Source organism: Anguilla rostrata, chromosome 2 (genome assembly GCF_018555375.3).
Source record: "Anguilla rostrata isolate EN2019 chromosome 2, ASM1855537v3, whole genome shotgun sequence".
NCBI classification, from domain to species: domain Eukaryota; kingdom Metazoa; phylum Chordata; class Actinopteri; order Anguilliformes; family Anguillidae; genus Anguilla; species Anguilla rostrata.
In genome coordinates, this window is record NC_057934.1 from 60588913 (window position 1) to 60608326 (window position 19414).

The window sequence follows — 19414 nt, forward strand, 5'->3', positions numbered from 1 at the left end:
TAATAAGATAGTGGGTGGTTCGAATTTTGGAAATGGTTGGGTGAACATTAACCGACCACTGACATGAATACAACACTTTCCTTAGCCTACTACAAACTTAACGCAAATCGAAGTCATTCGGCACCAAACACAGAGGACACTTCGGCTAATGCAGTGATAAAACAAAATGCAATGTTGCGATGTCTATTACAGGGAAATCAATGGCAGAAGATCGAACAACGAGACTTGAGATTCTTCCAACATGCATTATTAGAAAACTGGGACGCGCGCATGGCTGGGGCTGCTTTTGTTGTTGTGGATAAGGAGTGATCACAGGAGCACTTGTTTCCACCCTCTCGGATCGGCTGTGCCTGGGGCGAGCTGTGGAGGTTTCCACGGAAACTGACCCACAATGCTGCCCGTACTCAGATACGATAAAATGATAAGCTGATCAGAAGTAGATTTATACTGTGAAATACCATAGACAGCAAGTGCCACAAACACTGGTAATAGTTAGGTAGCAAAAGAGCAGGCAGCATCGTCTCATTAATGACACCAAATTATAGTTCGCGCTAATGAATGTTTTTTTATTTTTATTTTTTTTTATAACTCAGTCCTCCAAAATGCGACGAAAACGAGCACAAGATCACGGCTTAATTCCGCACGATAAGCCTATGAACAAATTCTCAAAGTTGGCGAGAAACCACGCTCGTTTTAAAGGCGGAACATGTAGTGAAGCTACCTGAGAAAATGCGCTGAGGTCAGCAGCAGTTTAGAAGCAGATGGCGCTGAGATCAGCTACAAGAAAAACCGCCGGATCAATGCATAAAATCCGTCACAACGCTCAGGTCGAAACATCTCAGAATAGCAGCACTGATCCAGCAATCAGCTTTCCCTTCTCCGTATCTGTTATGAGCTTAAAAAACAAAACTGTTGATCTTAGATCAGCACTCCAGCTCCAGGTCTACGGCTTTTTCGCAAGTGGAACAGCTATTTGGGTTGCAAGGTTTAAAAAAAAAAACCGCCAAAAATAAGCGAATTTCTCCCACAGCTAGGAAATTCAGGGCAATCCAGAGGGGACAGGCACAGCTGTAGACGTGTGAGGACAGTGGCTTGCTGATATCCCCCCCAGGGAAGAGAAATCAGGAAGAAAGGGCATGGTACAAGGAGCAGAGTGCACCACTAAGGTCAGAGGTCAAACATCAATACAAATGGAACTCGAGCATGACGTTAAAGTTGCTCGATACGGAATGCATCCACTGCCAATGGCTCATCTCCAGAGCCAGAATTTTCCACCAACATGCAGGCACCCTGACGAACAGATGCCTAGGGAGGGAGGGACAGGGTGCAAGTTCCCCTTTTTTTTTTGGGAAATGGGACAGCTCCAATTCAAGTCACTTCCCCTTTTCCCTTATTTTCTGAACAGATTAAATTCTGCCCAGAGCTCACTCCTGTTCTCAATCGCGTGGTGTAAAAATTTAAATGGAGCACAGGTCATTTCAGGAAAAGCGTGCACACGGCACAGGCAAAGGGGTTAAAAACGAACCGCAACACACAGGCGAAGGAGCAAAACTGTGCGCACAACACGGGTGGAGGCACAGCACTGGACACCGGGGAGGACAGGACAAAGGCCGATAGCCAACGGCGCAAGCATAACTTCACAACAACAAAGCCAGAGCTCTGCGTGACAACACAGTCCAGGGGCACGACGACCGCACAGTTTATCCAAGCGCTACATACAGCACAGGAGACTCTAAAGGTGGCCTTCAGGCAAATTCCACAATTACCTAATCTCTGGAAAAATGTACCCAGACCAGTTCTCTCTCTCTCTCTCTCTTTCATGGCCTTTTTAAAGGAGAACCATAATAACCATCCCACCATATATACATTTTTTTTACGTTCTTAAAAAAAGGTGCCATTTATAATCATGCTTTTTGATAAAATATAATTTCACCACATACACATTGTTAGTGAGAAAAAAAGTAAAGGGGGAAAAAATATGATTTGGCTGCCATACATACCCTAATTCTCTAGGTGGGGGGAGGGGGGGGGGTATAGAGAGAGACCCCACTGAGTTTTGGGGCGCATGCAGCTCGCGGGACATGAAACCGGCAAGGCTCCGCCACAACCTCGCCCGTCTCGGACCGGGCACCGCCAGTCTCTCAGCGCCTCGCATGGAACATACGGCCAACACAAGGCCCGGACCAACACGCCACTCGATCCCATAAAATTAATTAGTTACTCGGGTGGTACGCCAAAATCGGAACGTGCTCCGTCAGCAGACCAAGAGCGGAGAGCCCCCCCTCCCCCCTCCCCCCCGCCCCACTACCTCACTTCCTAGAACTGATGCTATGTGAACAATTACTAAAGAGCCACCTGCCACGCATTTTTGCTTCTACTGAGAGACCACGGGATTGGTCGGCTTCCTCGTTTCGGTCAGCGGTGATAAAATTGGGTAACACGGCCGTGACGTCACCTTACTCACGGAAAAGCAGAGAGAAGCACCGAAACAATAAACCAGCAGAGCTGCTGGACAGTTTCTCGGAAATTTCCAGAATGATTGCAGAAGTACGAACGGAACACGTCACACCGATCACAAATGGCGTCGTTCTGTTGATAACAAATAAATCCCAATTTAGCCATCTCTGCTTCCAGTCAGAGGCGTTCGCGCTGGAGACCGGGGGTTCGGTGCTAGCAGACGTGACTGACGGGAACAGCTGACCGCGTCTGAAATCCGACACCAGGGCTAAAGAGAACGCTGAGTGGTCAGCATAGCGGAGAGACCGCTTCTTTCGGCAGCCACTGAAGAGGAAGCGTATGCAAACTCCGTCTCTTTCAAATGTCACCGACAACCACGATATCTTTTTTTTTGAAAATACAAAAAACAAAAATATTAAAAGGAAGGGGGCAAATTTTTTGTTTTGTTTTGTTTTTTTAAGTACACAGAAGCCGTGCAACACCAAAACCGTTCATAAGCATTTTTTCAGATATTTTTTTCTTCTTATACATTTAATTCTTTAGCGGAAGGATGCCTCGTCGAACGCTGGCCCGATTCACGCTGTGATCTAGGGGCAGGAACTTTCTAGGTGAAGGAACCTTGCAGTGTTCTACCAGAGGGGAAATTATTAGCAGTATTTGACCTTCAGCTTTTCCATCAGGTTATGGCAAGTTATGGCAACCATGGTTACAGATAACAAAAGAGGGTTTAACACAACCTCAGTTTTTACCCACTATGCCCAACCACCCCCCCCCCCCCACCCCCCCATAGTCTTAACACTTCAGTACAGGTGAATGCTGTGAAGGTTGTAATGAACACACTCCATTTCTGATGGTGGGTTTTTTTGTGTCTGTAATGCAGACAAACCAGGACCTCCTTCAAAAAATGTCTGCTTTGTGAGGACCTTATAAGCCGAGGGGTCAGGCAGCTATTAACACTGAACGATCTGCGAGGGCCATCCATCAGGCAGGGCGGGTTTCTGAGACTTGAGGCAGGCGAGGGGAGGGGGGGGGAGGGGTTTGGTCCATCCTGACCCCCTGATCCCCACTCCTTAAAATCCAAACACAGAAATGTCATCTAGTGAAAAGCTTAAAATAGGTGTTTGGTTGCAGAGATGCATTAAGTTTCTTGGGGGGGGGGCGGGGGTGAGGATAATCCGGACAGGACAGACCAGCTCGTTGCCTTTCCTCTGGCACCGGGGCGCGTGAACCCAGGTGGTGCTTTAATCCTCGCGTCCCTCCTGAAAGCGGGGCGGGGCCAACCGGGCGGCAGGCAGGTCTCGGGGGGGGGCCCCCTCGCGCACGCACAAGGGTACGCGGGGACGCCGAGCGGAGGAGACGCTCCGGTCAGCAGCTGTGGAAGGAGTAGTGCAGGGAGAGGGAGGGTCGTGTGTGTGGGGCGGGGGCGGAGGTGAGGGTGGGGGGGGGTCTTTAATTTTAGTTCTGCTCTGGTCCCAAGCAGTACATGTGCGGGTCTCCGCTGAGGGTGGAGGGTCCGGTGGAGGGGCACAGTCTGTCTCCAGGCATGGACAGTGTTGATTCCCCAGGGACCGACAGGCCAGCAGCGCTGGATATAACATGACCACAAATAATGATGCAACTGCTAAGTCACAGTTGGGGGGGGGGGGGTGATGGATAAAGTTTAGCTGCTCCCCTCTTTTTAATATGTCTCCAGTTCACCCCTGCACTGTCATCGTAATCCTCATCATCATCGTCAAAGCCAACATTAATAGTAGCATGGTAAGAGTATCAACCTGTAGTATAGTGAGACATTACTCATAACAGTTACAGAGTGAGCCGACGGCAGAGGTGCCTCGGGGGTACATCGATGGGAGTTTGGGCTGAGGGGGATCCCCCCCCCCCGCTGAGAGGCTCTGGGAGGGTAAGGGGGGGGGCCAGCCATGCAGCTTGGGGCCGCGTGTCAGGGAGAAGCGGAACGGTGGAGGAGCAGAGAAGGTTCCGGGGGAAGCAGACGGGCGGAGGAATGTGCGGCAGGAAGTCCAGGCCTCGGGGGCCGTCCTCACATCCGCGATCCTCGCTCCTGAAGGATCTGTGGGGGGCCAACAAAAAAGTTTCACAGAGTGAGAGAGTCGGGTTTAGCCTGGCTTCACACGTTTCGCAATCTTCAACGCCATCCAAACCAGACACAATTTTCAAATCCCTGAAATACACTTGTGGATTAGCCCCAGCCACAAATTTCACAATGTCCCAAAGTTATGAAAGTGCTGAAACTTTTATAAATGCACAAATCAAAAGCAGCACTACAAAAAGAAAAAACTGCCAGCACTCTTTTGTAATGTGAACATGTTTTGAAGAGCTCTAATTATAGACTTTCTCTCTGCACAATCCCTCCCTTTGTAACGAAGTCTCGTGTTTCTACAATCCCGCTCAAGATACACAAACATGGCAGGTCATATTTCTCACTGTACAGGTACAACTAGATAGATGACTAACTGTATCTACAATGGAGGGTTTTTAAGCACCTCTTTAATACATATACTATACAAACAAAAGTATCTGGACACCCCTTGGTCTGGGGCTGTTTTGCATGGTTTGGGCTAGGTCCCCTAGGTTCAACGAAGGAAAATCTTAATGCTACAGCATACAATCACATTCTGTAAGATTCTGCGCTTTCCCAACAGTTTGGGGAACCCTTCCTGTTTCAAGCATCACAATGCCCTAGAGGACAACAGTGAGATCTATTAAATGGTTTTAGCCCTTAAAATTACGATGAAAATTGCTGGCACCCTTCTGGAGCCTTTTGCATGTTTGGGCAGTCAGTCGGGAAAATCTTTATGAGCCAATCTTCTAGATCTCGCTCCCAACATTGCCTACTACAATTCTCTTCTGGCTGAATGGAAGAAAATCCCCACAGCAATGCTCCAACATCTAATATAAAGCCTCCCCAAAAGAGTGGAGGTTGTTATAGCAGCAGAAGGTCGACCAACTCCATATTATTGCCAACAATTTTGGATGAGAATTTGGATCTTAACTTTGTAGGATACTTTTGGCTTTGTAATGTATATCTGTCTTGTGTCATGAGATGTGTTAAAACACATTTTATTGTGTGCAATTAAATTGGCACCATTTAATTTCCAGTTGAAGTGTTGTGTCTCTTTCTCAGCTACTCTTAATCTTATGAATATCCACAAAAAAAAAAAAAAAAAGACTAAAAAATTTAAATACACCCCAAATACACAGTCTCAGTAAGAAATTATTGACATCTGAAATATGAGGGAAAAAAATCTTTGTTTCACCGAGAGGAATTTGCCACCAGCTGTTAAGAGAACAGGGCACTGCTCAAACACCTCAGCTGTCTTGCCCACCTTGGCCTTTTCGGTCGGCTCGATGACAATGCCATTGGTGGAATTATTCAGCTCCCTGGAGACCACGCAGAGGAACTCGGCCTGGTCTTCATTGCCGTAGTTATAAGAGGAGCCGATGCTGATGAGCTGAGAAACAAAGAGGTCAAAGGTGAGAGAGGCGACGCCAGGTCAAAGCGTGAAGCCACAACCAGATCAGGAACACAACTGCGATCGGTGATAATGCAAGAACACACACTCATCAAATGCAAGCTGTGTATACATCCAAGACATATATCAATGTGGACATGCCGTAAACTGTATAAATCAAGTATCAAGGCTAAAACACCAGCTTTCCAGTGACTTAAACCCTATAGACTTGTACACACACACAGACATATAATATATATATATATATATATATATATATATATATGTACACATGAATTGCTGACTTAAATCACTGAGAAGGTGTAACATGGCAGCCCTATTTATAAATACAACATGAAGATAAATCCAAAAGTATTGGTTGTTTTTTCCCTTTGTATTAATCAGACATGTATTTCAAATCAAACAGTGACTGAGGCTAAATTCACAACGTCTGCATTTGTTTCATGCCTCAGCCATCATTCTGTTCCTGCTATCACTGTTTACATCATCGATAAAGACCACTGAACAGGTTCCAGATGCAGCCACACAAGCCCAAGCCATCGCAGACTGCCTCCACATTGGTTGACAGATGAAGCGGTATGCCGAGGGTCCAGAGCAGTCCTTCCCTTTCTCCACGCGTTCACCTTTCCATCGCTCTGGTAAAGGTTTATCCGTCTCATCTGTCCACAAAACTTGTTTCCTAAACTCATCAGACTCGTATCTTTGTAATGTTTTTTTTTTCCAAATTCCAATCTCTGCTTTCTGTTCTTGGTGCCGATGAGGTTTACATCTGGGAAGAGTAGCCTCTGTAATTTGCCTCTCTCTGTCCTCTGCACACACTGTCCTGTGATACTTTCACCTTCACTGTAGGGAGATCATTAGCAATTATTCCAGGTAACCATTTAATTTTTTTTTCACAGCTCTTACAATCGTCCTGTTATCACTTTCTGATGTCTTCCGCAAACAACCTGATTCCAAAGTCCTCCAGTAGTTATTTTCTTCTCTAGAACATTCAATACTGTTTACTTTGAAAGACAGAAATATTGTGCAACAGTTCACATGATTTTTAAAAAAAATTTCTTTCATCCTTAAAATAGCTTTCTTGATTGTCATACTCAGTACTCTGGTCCTCATCTGCAGTTCTTGTATTGTAGCTTTTAGCCTATAAAGTACACTCTACAAATGCTTCCAAATGAAATATAACCTGTCAGATATGCAGTGCTTAGATTATGGCCTTACAGAGGGAAACAGTGAAGTTAATACAATATTATACAGTTTCTAAGAATGTGGCCTGCCCTACCCTCCACAAGCATCAATGCAAATGTGATTTGGGCCATTTAAAACCCTCCGATACCATAATCTAAGCAGACTATATATGGGTCTCACCTCCTGCAGAGTTTGTCTCAGAAGAGACAAACCAGAAGACACAGGACACCATATTGGGGTTCAGAGACCCTGCATGGCTGCATGCCTAACATTTCCCTTTAAGTTTGAATGTAATCTGTGGCATTTAAGTTGTATTAAAATCTTAATGTCGGTTGGTTTTGGAGCCTGGGAGAAGAAGAAAAGAAGTGTTTTTAGCTGGTTTCCTTTCATCCTGTGGCGCTTAAACTGGAAGTGGGTAACACTTTGGCAAGGTCTGGATTATCTGCCGCTCTCTCTCTTTGTGAAATTTGAAACAGCTGACAGTCATTTGTCCCAATGGAGGGACTCATTAAATGGTACTGTGGTAATACAGTTCAATGTAAAAAAAAAAAAAACAGGAAATAAATGCAGATATTGTGAATTTTCCTCATAGTCATTTTTTGATTTAAAAATACAGATCTGATCAGTACACAGGGGAAAAACTAGCAATTTGACACAACTCTCCCAATACTTTTGCATTTAACTGTATATACCCATACATAGAGTATATCCATATGGTTCTGTGGATATGGATGTCCAAATGCTGTCATGTATTTTACTACATGAATGTACCAAGCTGTACTGGACTTTACACATGAGTGGATAAACATCCATAAACATTCTTAGATATCTGTGAGTGGTATGAATCTATGCAGACTAATTCCTGGTCCTACCTGTTCAAACTTCCAGCCGTCCGACATAGTGGAGACCATCTGGGTGAGCTCTTCTTCCTGGCACTGCAGCACCCGGTACACATGCTTCACTGGGCCCTGTGGAAGACAAGAAATCACTCAAGTATTGAGTACTGTAAAATAAATAAATTAAGCTGCAAGCGGTATTGGTAGGGGTCCAAGCATTTGGCATACACATTTTTTGGCACTATTGCGCCCTCTATGGAGCGATTTTAAAATGGTTTTGTCCACATGATCATATACCTTCACCCAACATATCTAGTGAATATCATGAAGATTGTATAAAATATTGATGACTTATGGCCAATTTTGTGCTAGGAGACTAAGTTTGAGAAGTTTGTCGGTTGACAGCGGCCATACCGTTTATCCGAATGGACCCATTTATATTGGGTTTATGTAGGTTGTTCCCCTGGGGCTCTGTACCTGATTTGGTGCTGATTGGGCCAAAATTGAAAAAGCCCTGTAGAAAAACCCGTTTTTAAAAAAGTCAAAATGGTGGGCAAACAATATGGCGGACATAGGTGGTCCCAAAAGCAAAGTTGTAGAGCATATTCAGATGCATAGGTCGACTTATGGTGTGGGAGTTATGGCCTTTCAAGCATGACCCTTTTTTATAGCGCCACCATCTGCCCGACATAGGTGATTTGTAGTGCCTGAGTAGTGGGGGGCCATAGGAACCCACCTACCAAATTTGGTTGGTCTAGGACTTATGGTTGCTGAGCCTCAGACACTTTTAGCGGAGAAAAATAAGGATAAGAATAAGAATAATCCCAACAGAAACAATAGGGTTCCAGCAGCTTCGCTGCTTGGACCACTAAATAAGAATAATCCTAACAGATACAATAGGGTTCCAGCTGCTTTGCTGCTTGGATCCCTAATAAATAAAAAACAATAGAAATATACAGACACCCAGGCTCATAACATGATGGACTAACAAATACACACACAGACAGCATTATAAAAGCATTTAAAGAGGAAAAAGATATTAGGCATTGTATATACTGTACGTGGACAGATACACCTGCACATGGGGTGATGCAGTGGGCAGCAGTGTAGTATAATGGTCAGGGAACTGGGCTTGTAACCCAAAGGTTACAGGATTGATTCCTGTAGTGCCCATGAGTAAGGTACTTGGCCTGTAAATATTCAGCTGCATTAACAGAAATTGCGTAAAAAGTTGCGCAAATTGTTCTGGATCACAATGTCTGTTAAACGGCTGTAATTGAATGCTACATCACATGCACTGGACACATAAAGCCGCACACCCACACTGTTACGCATTTACACAGCAGGGTATTACAAACACTCCCACGGGGAGTCACTGTACTGCGTGTGAATCACACATCCGCGGAAGTCATTAGCATACATACAGACGTTGCAGTAAACATTCACAAGGGCTCCGAGTATCGTGTCAACGCCAACCGGCCCAGTGACAGCTACCCCAGACTGGTTCAACTTGTCCGCCATCCCACTGCTCACCTGGGACGTCCTGTTCTCGTTGTCTCGTATCCTCTCCTTCACCATCCGTACCAGAGATGCTATGTTGTAAAACTCTGCCTCCTCCAGGACTCCTGTAAAACACACGGGCCAATCGGTTAACAAATGTAGCAGTTTACTTTTGTGGATGCGGAAGATGTGGGGTGGAAGATGTAACGAGATGCACGCGGCACATTCATCTGGCACGAGGTATGAGTGAACACCTCAGTGCAGAATAACAGGAAACAAATCAGAGACAAACGGCAGCAAAAAAATCTAAACACGTAAACTGAATTGCAATTAAATCCATGTGTTACTGTCAATGATCATGAAGAAAAACCTTTCCTTGTCCACCAGCATAAAAGAGTCTAGCAAAACAACAATACGCAACATAACCGTAACAGCTACATTTAACACTTAGCCTATACATAGTAACCACAACTGATCATACTGCATCTTAATTAAACCAAAGTATCTGAGTTCAAGATTTCCATTCCTTGCAATCAGAGTGCACCCAGACGTGCGTTTCAACCTCTTTAATTGAGCACACCTCGGGCCCGTAATCAGGCCAAGACTGAGTGATTCTTCAGGGAAATGAAAAAAGAGGCTTGTGCTCAAAACACTAGTAGTCCCAGTACAAGCAACCTTACCTTCCTCCGCCAAGTCCTTGTTTATTATAAGCTTGCCGTGCCGGAGGTAGTTCAAGATGGGACCGAAGTACGTGGGGTCTCTGTCAATCAAATAGGCTCCCGTCTCATCCTGAGACAGAAGGGAAGTTAGCGGTCATTGAGACCGAGAGCTGGTATCAAGGTAGTAAGTCATAAGTAGTAATCACACAGGTATTTCGATATATCACCCGGTTTCAAGACAGAAGATCTGTGGCACTGGCGCTTGTTACAGTTTCCTGGCAGTTTTGCATTTGTAGCAGATTAAACGGATACGTGCAGCCTGTAATGTTGACAGTTAACTTAGCTATCGCTAGCTGTACCAGGATACTGTACTGGAAGTCTGTGACCTCACGGTATCGCATTTTCTCCCAAAATATACAAACACGTCCATGTTTGCACTGCCCATATTGAAAAGAAATAATAACTACTGTGCCCAGTTATCCAGAAGACTGAAACTAGCAGCTGTACTGGAACATATCTGCAGATAGTAGCTGGCCTGCAGACGCAAACAAACGCAGCGTTTTGACGGCATCAAACTTACCTTGTCCGAGTCCAGATCTGGATCTTCCTGACATAAGCGGTACAGGAACGATTTCGGATCCCTGCACAGTGTCTGTTTGGTGGTGACAAAGTAGGTGCCGCCAACGTTGAGCCTTACCCACCGCGAACCTGGCTTCTCCGTTTGATCGGACGGGGAACTAGGGTTGCTTTTCAGGGGGAATCCGAGCACTGACCTAGCCGACACTCCGGGGCTGGACAACCCGCTTCTTGGTGGGATCATGAGTGTGGGCGAGGCGAGTCGAACTGAGCCGCGGATCTCCCGGTGTTCGGTCTGTTCTATGGTACCAGTACCACTCGGCTCAACAATATGCACCTCTGCCATATTTTCGCTATAATAATTAAGATATTAATTATTCCTGCGGAACAGCTAACGGAGCCGTGTTTTCACACAGCGTGGTGGTCGGCTGTGGTGCGTTGTACGCATTAGACTATTTTTGCGCAAGATAATCCAAACATGAAACGAATATCAATCACAACGATTTTTTTCAGGTGTATAGTTAGCTAGCTAGCAGGCTAGCTTTCGGTTTCTACTAAAATTTCTCTTTGCCTTATCAGTGGGAGGCAGAACTTCCGGGTTGCAAAAATAAATAAATAAATAAACCTGCCCCTGGGTAGGTAGCTCATTAACGTTTGAAACTCTTCATACCACGACACAGGAGGTGATTAGCTACTGCTAAATACACATCCTAACAGGCGACCTGGCCACCTGGTGCGTTTAATCATATGTAATGAATAGACAATTTTGTTTAAAAAAAATAAATGAAATAAAATAAATATTATCATTAGGTTTATCGAGAATTTCTTCCGTGTCAATGCGTACGTTAAACATTTCTTCAAAACCATGAAATGTATATGTACTGCTACCATAGCCATCAAATATACTATTAATGTATACAATAACGATACGCAACGTATAATATATAATTTAAATAAAGGATCATATTTAGAGAACAGCCATATTTGTTGTGGCAGCTGAAGCTTTTTAATATTTTACGTAACTTCCGTATCCGGTTGGACATTTCTTCTTTTATCCCTGTCGGTTATTTCGGAAGGTGAGCGATCGCTCTTTCGTACAATTTCTTGATTTTTGGATCGAGTATGTTTTGAAATCAATTGCATATTTGGTCTCACTTGAAGAATAATTTTTTTATAATGTGACCGCTTTCGTAGACCAACTTACACAGCATGATTATAGGTGCTGTTGAATTCTGACCTTGTGTTCGAGAGACAAGCTAACGCTAGCTATGTAACTAAGCTAGTGAGGCACTAACTGTCATGATCATTCAGTTTAACTTAGCGTTCAGTCGAGTTTGCTTAGGTAGTTTCAGTCCTTTATATTCAGTCGCTTAAATATATGTAGATGGCTGCATGTCGTGGTAATTAGCTAACCTTCAGGCTCACTTGTACTTACTTGCTAGCATAGCTAGATAACGTGCTAAAGCAAGCGAAAAGGTTGCTAGCAGCATACTGTTGCCGATTAACTCAGCACCTGTGAAGTTCTTTGTCTGTGTTTGTTTGTGGAGTAAAATGTATAAAGGTATGCTGCAGCAGCTTTGCACTAGCTGGTTGCACTACATCATACAATCACATGATTAAATACCCGAGGTTAGTATGTGCTTTGTTAAAGTGGAAAACAGATTCAACCCAGTGATCTTATCCAAAAAATCTATAGTCTAGACAGGTGGCAGTGCAAGTCTTGCTATACGCACATTAGTTTGAAATTTCTTGAGGTCCTCTAACCTGTGTCCCTTCTGACTTAACTCAAGCCCTTGGTTTTGCATTTTGAAACGCGCACACACGTATGTAGAAACGTCAGAACTCTTGAGCTGTCCGTCTTTCCCCGTTTCCAGGAAATTGGGAACATGGCTGGCCGTCGCGCTGCTCTCAAAGCCATCGACTGGATGGCGTTTGCCGAGAGGGTTCCGCCCAACCAGAGGGCCATGTTCAACGGCCTGAAGACGCGTAGCGATGCCATCGCGGCCAGGTCTGTCCGCCTGTCAACGCACCCTGTATGGGTGTTGGGAGATGGGGTCCTGAGGAGGCGGAGCTGCGAGTTCCTAAACTCGACGGCCTTTGCATAATCATTCTCTACCTTTAAACGTCTCCTTTGTGTTTATGGTTGCATTATGATTTAAAGAAGATTTTAAATGATCCTCTGAGCAGCTTTCTGCAACATCTATTTTATTGATGATCTTATGGGTTGAGTACGAGTAATTAAGAGGGATGTCACTGAGATGAACATACTTGTGTGTTTCCAGATTTTTCTGGTGACATGCAAGGGAAATGTTTCTGCTGTGGAATGTACACACACACACACACACACACACACACACCTTTAAGACAACAGTGTCAAAAGTGAAGTATTTCGAGTGGTATGATGCCTCTGTGATTATGGTCAGTCAGTCAGCGCTAGCTTTCTCACGTCTGTTAGTTTTGTATTTGGCAGGATTGTTTTGTTTGATTCTGATTAGGCAAATGTGATTTCAGTGCTAGTTTTGTACTTGGCAGAATTGTTTTGTTTATTTGCTCAACAGGTTACCCTACAGGGTTGGAGTCCTGATCTATGTGGTCACTTCTGACACTACGATCTTTACTTCACTCTAGTGTGTTTTTCTGCACCTCTGCACTTTGAACTGATGCACTTGTTGTACGTCGCTCTGGATAAGAGCGTCTGCTAAATGCCTGTAATGTAGTGTAATGTCTGGAAGCGCGTGTGTTGGACACATGTCTCTTCGCCAGCTTGACGTGCAACAGTGAACATGTAGGGAAGTGAACTAATGTGATAGGTTGTGAATGAGTTAATTTTATGTTTAATGTTCTTGAAGCCTTGCTGTACTACATAATTAGAGCACCTTCCAAAAGCATTGCGACAAAGACCAAAAATCTGTGTTTTTCTGTTTTCTGTCGTATGCAAAAGGTTGAAATTCAGATGAACACAAATCACTGTGAGTCAAGCGTTCTGAAGGGCAGTAATTTCTATTTCCACCCCTATGCTCAAGATTATTCCTTGTTTCTAACTGACTGTCATTTTGGGGTTTTTTCCCCCTCACACTTAAATACATTTTTATGTCATCCACTACACTTGCCTTTTTTCTTTCCTTTTTTTTGTCAACATGTTTGTCAACATAGTTTTAGGGGCATTCATGTCAAGAGTCCTATCAGTATTTCTGAAGGTACAGATGGAGAGTTCTCTGGTTTTCTGGGTTTTTGCATAACTGGAGAAAAAAGACTATAGTGCTGTTTTGGGCAGTTGGGAAGGGTACTCCTCATTTGGGGCGATGAGGAAAGGTTGGCAGTACCCCACTGACGGTCGTGTTTCTCTTCAGGTTGCGCTCGCTGCCAGAGAAGCCCGCTCCGATTGACTGGAGCTTCTACAAGGGCGCGGTGGCCAACGTCACCATGGTGGAAGAGTTTGAGTCGAAGGTGAGGCCACAATCCTGTGGCAGATTCCGCTACATTTTTGTAGCCAATCATTCAAACGAGTTGCGTGACGCAGTAAGTCTGCACCGAATTTTAATTGGCTCGTTCATGGCTCTTGTCGATTCGAAACATGCATCACAGACTGCCTGGCGTCCGCAGTCAGGTGTTGTTTTAGGAACAGTGTTACTGCAGTAAGGTGTAGATGTGAGTTATGGGAGCAGGTGTTGAAGATTCTTCTGGATCCCCTGGATAATTTGATAACCTTCCATTTTTCTGGAAGTGGACAGTAGTGAGAACCTCTGCAGGGACAAAGTTTTACCAAAATGCTATTGTAGGCATTGGCGCGCTGGTTAAGGAGTTGTAACTTGAAAGTGGATTCAAACAATGTCATATTCTAAGGTCCTTGAAGTTATAGCTCACTTTCTGGATTCATTTTTTAAAAATTAATGTTATCTCGTATTTGTGTATGTTTTCGATTTGGCCAAGCAGTTTTTTTTTTTTTTTTTACAAGCAGTGAAGGACGTTTTGGATGCTGAAGAAGTTTCTGATAACCTGGTGACTTTACTAGGGCTCAGTTTTACAGGAAAAATCCCACTCATGGTCTTCTCTCCTCTCCACCCTGCAGTTCGCTGCCCTGAGCATCCCTGAGCCTGTGGACACGGAGACCAGCAAGATTGATGCCCAGGAGCTGGAGGCAGTGCGTGAGGGGGTGGGGGGGGGGGGCTTGGGGGTCTAGTACACTGCCAGGAAAACCCATCTTCAGCCTAACCTGCGCTCATTTATACTCTTACAGTATTAAACATTTTCTGTACAACCACACACTTTGGGTTTTTATACTATTGCAGTGGTGGGATTTCCCATTTTGTGTCATGCTTTGCCTTTTCCTTTGGAACTGTACTTACTTTTGGTCATATAGTGTACATTCAGTATCTGAGCACCCCTTGGTCTGGGGCTGTTTTTCATGGTTTGGACTAGGCCCCTTAGTTTCAGCGAAGGCAAATCTTAATGCTACAGCAAACGGCCACATTCTAGACAGTGATGTGTGTTTCCACAGCAGTTTGGGGAAGGCCCTTTTCTGTTTCAGCATGGCAATTCCCTGGGCACACAGCAAGGTCCATATAGAAATGGTTTTGTCGTGAATGGTGTAGAAGAACTTCACTGGCCTGCTCAAAGCCCTAACCTCAACCCCATCCAACACATTTGGCCTGAGTTGGAAGGCCAGCTGCGAGCCAGGCCTAATTGCCCAATCAGTGCCCAATCTCACTAATTATCTTCTGGCTGAATGGAAGAAAATCCCTGCAGCAATGCTCCAACATCTAGTATAAAGTCAACCCAGAAGAGTGGAGGTTGTTATAACAGCAAAGGGTGGACCAGCTCCATATTAATGCCCATAATTTTGGAAGAGATGTCAGGTGTCCACACACTTTTGGCCATATTGTGTATATAACCATTTTATCTTTTATGTTTTTATATTGTAGATTTTTATATTGCCTGGATCACTAATTGTATTTATTGTATTTGTTGTCTATTGCACAATTTTCACATGCCAAACAAACTTGAACTGAATTGTACTGAAGTGGATGGTTGTTTCACCCCCAGAGCAAAACCGCTGTTGCCTACATTGAGGGATCCAAAGCTCGCATCAGCCAGTATACGCAGGAGGTAGGACTCACGTGCACTTTCTCTTACACGCATACACACATGCATAGATTTACACTTACACACACACACACGCAAATGCACACATGTATCCTCTTAAATATGTTTCTGTCAATATTAATAAAAAATTAAATGAAATTTATTAATCATTTAGCTGCATCAAGACAACAACCAGACCAAACAAGTCTGAGTTCTGGTATAGAAATCCCCTTGAAAACAAAATGGAGTAATTACTTACAGGACATCCCTATAGATTTTTTTTAACCTATAGAAAAGATCACAAGTATGCATCTATTAATCAGAATTACTGTTCTCAGGTCAGCACGCAGACAGTGACTCTGAGCTGTGATGTCATATGCTGTTTTAAATGGGATTCAAGGGTTAATCGTCCCTCCATCTCTGTCTCTCTGTCTGCTCCTCTCTCTCTCTCCCTCTCCCTCTTTCTGCAGCTGGAGAAATTCAAGAACATGATCCCCTTCGATCAGATGACCATCGATGAGTTGAACGACGTGTTTCCGGAGACGAAACTGGACAAGGAGAAGTATCCGTACTGGCCGCACAAGCCCATCACCGATCTGTAGTCCCTCCCGGATCCTCCATCCTGGCTTCCTGTCTGCACTCCCCGTGGGAGCAGAGTGTGTGCGCTGATTAGACATATTTCAAAATAAAAGTCTGTACAGTTAACGTTGCATGTCTCCCTCTTCTTCAGTCATTTAAACTCTTTTCTTCTGTGACTAGTGATTATGCCAAAAAGGAAGCAACGGAACCTGGTGTCACTGAGTCTGTGTATCATGCTAATATAAACATATATATATATATATGTGTGTGTGTGTGTGTGTGTGTGTGTGTGTGTATATATATATATATATATATATATATATATATATATATATATATATGTATATACACATACACACACACACTTGGTGTTAGAGATGTACATTTGTCCATCTACGTTGGCCAATGCTGATACTTCTGTTGCATTTCATAGCAAAATGTCAATCGGTACAGTAGGTGGGCCCAGATGTAAACTAATGAAGGAAAATGTTAAATGAATTTTTTATTTGTGTAGAAAAAGGTTTAAGTGCTTCCTGTTAACTAGACAGCATGAGTCTGGAGAACTGCTGAGTCTCTGTAAAGCTTTGCCTGTGAGTTTGGCTGGTAATGACTTTGATGAGGCTGCTATTAGAGAATGACATTTTCACTTAATTTACAGAATCAGCAGGACATTGGATGTGTCACCTCTCTGGTGTCTGGGTATTGCATAATGTTGCCTATACTCCTGTCTTGCAATGTGACCTGTCCTTGATAATATCCTACACCTACTATTTATATTTGGATACACACTGAAAGTGTGCATGCTCTCAGTTAAATGCAGCTGGTATTGGATTAAGAGTGAAGGTTAGTAATAAATCTGGATTACTTAAATATGTATTAAAGTGCACAGAAAAACACATGATGAAGGAAGAGTTTTTAAAAAGACGGGGGGTGGGGGTTGTTGAGACGCAGAAGTTTCATATTAACGTCGGTTAAATGAAGTTGCCGTTGTCAATGTGTTGGCAGCTTACCACCAGAAGGAGGCACCAAGTGTGAAGAAAACCCCTCGTGTTGTTTTTATTCCAGAAGATGGCGCCAAATGTTTGCAAATCTTTGTGTTCTTACCAATTCTGAGAATCTGTGTTCTTTGATTAATAATTATTTCTCTACCACAATTAAGGAAATTAAGAAAAATATACCAGTCATGTAACATGCAGTTCACTAGTTTTATGATGGATTTATGATGAAACAATAATTGGCAGCTTCATGCTAATTACCCAGCAAGCCAGATCCCTCTCCCTCTATGTCTACAATAATCATGCTCTTAGTCATTTCTATATTTAATACACATTTGTAAGGATTCTTTTCAAAATTTGATTAGAGCATGCCAATATCATGCATGAGCCGAATGCCCTCCACCTTGTAGTGGCAGCTGCATATGAGAAACTATTCCTCTTGAAGGTGACTATATGTGCTGGCTGGATGCCAAACATTATCCCCGGAATCATAATGAGTGTTAGGTGGACAAAGTTCAACTGATGACGTCGATGTCAATGAAACAATCCAGCAATCAATAAAAAACATAAGGTCAACAATGTAATGGATTGTACAGATCATCATAAAATATATTGATTGCCTGATATCTATATACTCCAGTTGACAGAATCCACCTCAGTGGATTAATGGCCATTGAACATACAGAATATTTGCTTGGTGCAGCTGTTTTCTTGCACGTGACCTGTGCCATCAGAAATTCAACAATAACAATGACAGCACCACTGATAAAGCACACATTTGAAATAAGTTAGTAACTACTCTTTGATGTGAACACCACTGTGAACACAGTCCTGCACCAAGCATGGTTAGACAATAAACTATGAAAGGACCTGAATGTCAGAATGGAAAGCAAAATCAATGCACCTTGATGTCTGTTGATTTTTTAACGTCCCAGAGTAAGCTATGTCCCTTACCTTAAAACATCTGAGCATGCCAGCAAGAATATAACAAGCTTGCTTGCGGCAGGATGATATTTGCATGCTGAGGTGCTGACTGATATTTGTGAGTCAGGTGTAATGCAATTTGTGCGAATCAAGCTGTGTGCACAAGGCACTTGAGCGCAGGACAGATTGTGATGCCAGACAAGAGAGGACTCAGTCATGCTGTTGACTGAATGAAAGGACGCCGAAGATTTTCCCCCCGTAACGCTGGACTCCACGGGCTCGGCGCTGAACGGCGGATCTGTCGCCATTGTTCTGGGAGACCGTGTGCTCTACGTTACTTCCCGGGTGTTCCACGAGCTGTTATGTCAGAGACTAAGCTCTCTGTGTTCTCAAGCGGTCAGAGGAGACGTGTGATTTACGGTAATTCCGCGGCGGAATAACAAACGTACTGTAGGAGTCATCAGATCAGTTCTCTGCTTCCCCTCCCCACCCCCACCATAATAATGCAATTTAATAAAATATTTAGAACTTTCCAGCCACGCTGTTAATTTACTCTGAGGCATGCCTGGTGGAATACAAATGGAGAACATTCCACATTCCGCAGCTTCACCGTAAACACGGGCACCTCTGTTGGAACGCGCCTGGCCTGGTGGCCTTCCTGAGCCGACGCAACAGGAAGTGTGCAGGGAGAACTGGGGCCCAAACTGAGGAGTTCCCCCAGATAGCATAAACAGAATTTTTTTTTTTTAACTCAAGCATGTTGAGCTATGCAGCATGAATCAATCCAGTCTACTGCAAACATGTCATAATTGTGTGTTCACTGTTCAGTGCGAACTTTGGCTTGGAGCCTTTCTGAGCTGACTCATGTTAAAATGAATTGTTGCACATAGGAACAGCTGTCATCTTATTATTTATATAAATATTTATATACATTCATATATATGTGTGTGTGTGTGTGTGTATGTGATTTTAGGATTATTTTACTCAATTTTATGTAATTGTCTTTGAGTGTCAGGAAAAGTGCTTTAAATAAAAATGTGTAATAATAATAATAATAATAATAATAATAATAATAATAATAATGTTTGAAGCTGTAGTATTTTTCACACAATAATGACTTAATGGACTAT

The 19414-nt window shown here is 43.6% G+C and overlaps 2 protein-coding genes across 2 annotated transcripts; one reads left to right on the forward strand and one right to left on the reverse strand.

Annotated features, from left to right (window-relative positions):
* Positions 1–2987: 2987 nt before the first annotated feature.
* Positions 2988–11414, reverse strand: kctd2 (potassium channel tetramerization domain containing 2). Its single transcript, XM_064323548.1, has 6 exons — positions 10709–11414; positions 10150–10258; positions 9503–9594; positions 8006–8101; positions 5802–5927; positions 2988–4525 (listed from the first exon to the last, which is right to left on the reverse strand). Exons 1-6 carry the CDS (start codon positions 11048–11050, stop codon positions 4496–4498), a joined length of 795 nt encoding a protein of 264 aa, XP_064179618.1. The 5' UTR covers positions 11051–11414; the 3' UTR covers positions 2988–4495.
* A 212-nt stretch (positions 11415–11626) lies between these two features.
* On the forward strand, positions 11627–16491 carry atp5pd (ATP synthase peripheral stalk subunit d). The gene is made up of 6 exons (XM_064323552.1): positions 11627–11780; positions 12579–12712; positions 14055–14151; positions 14774–14845; positions 15748–15810; positions 16257–16491. Exons 2-6 carry the CDS (start codon positions 12591–12593, stop codon positions 16386–16388), a joined length of 486 nt encoding a protein of 161 aa, XP_064179622.1. The 5' UTR covers positions 11627–11780; positions 12579–12590; the 3' UTR covers positions 16389–16491.
* The last annotated feature ends 2923 nt before the right edge of the window (positions 16492–19414 follow it).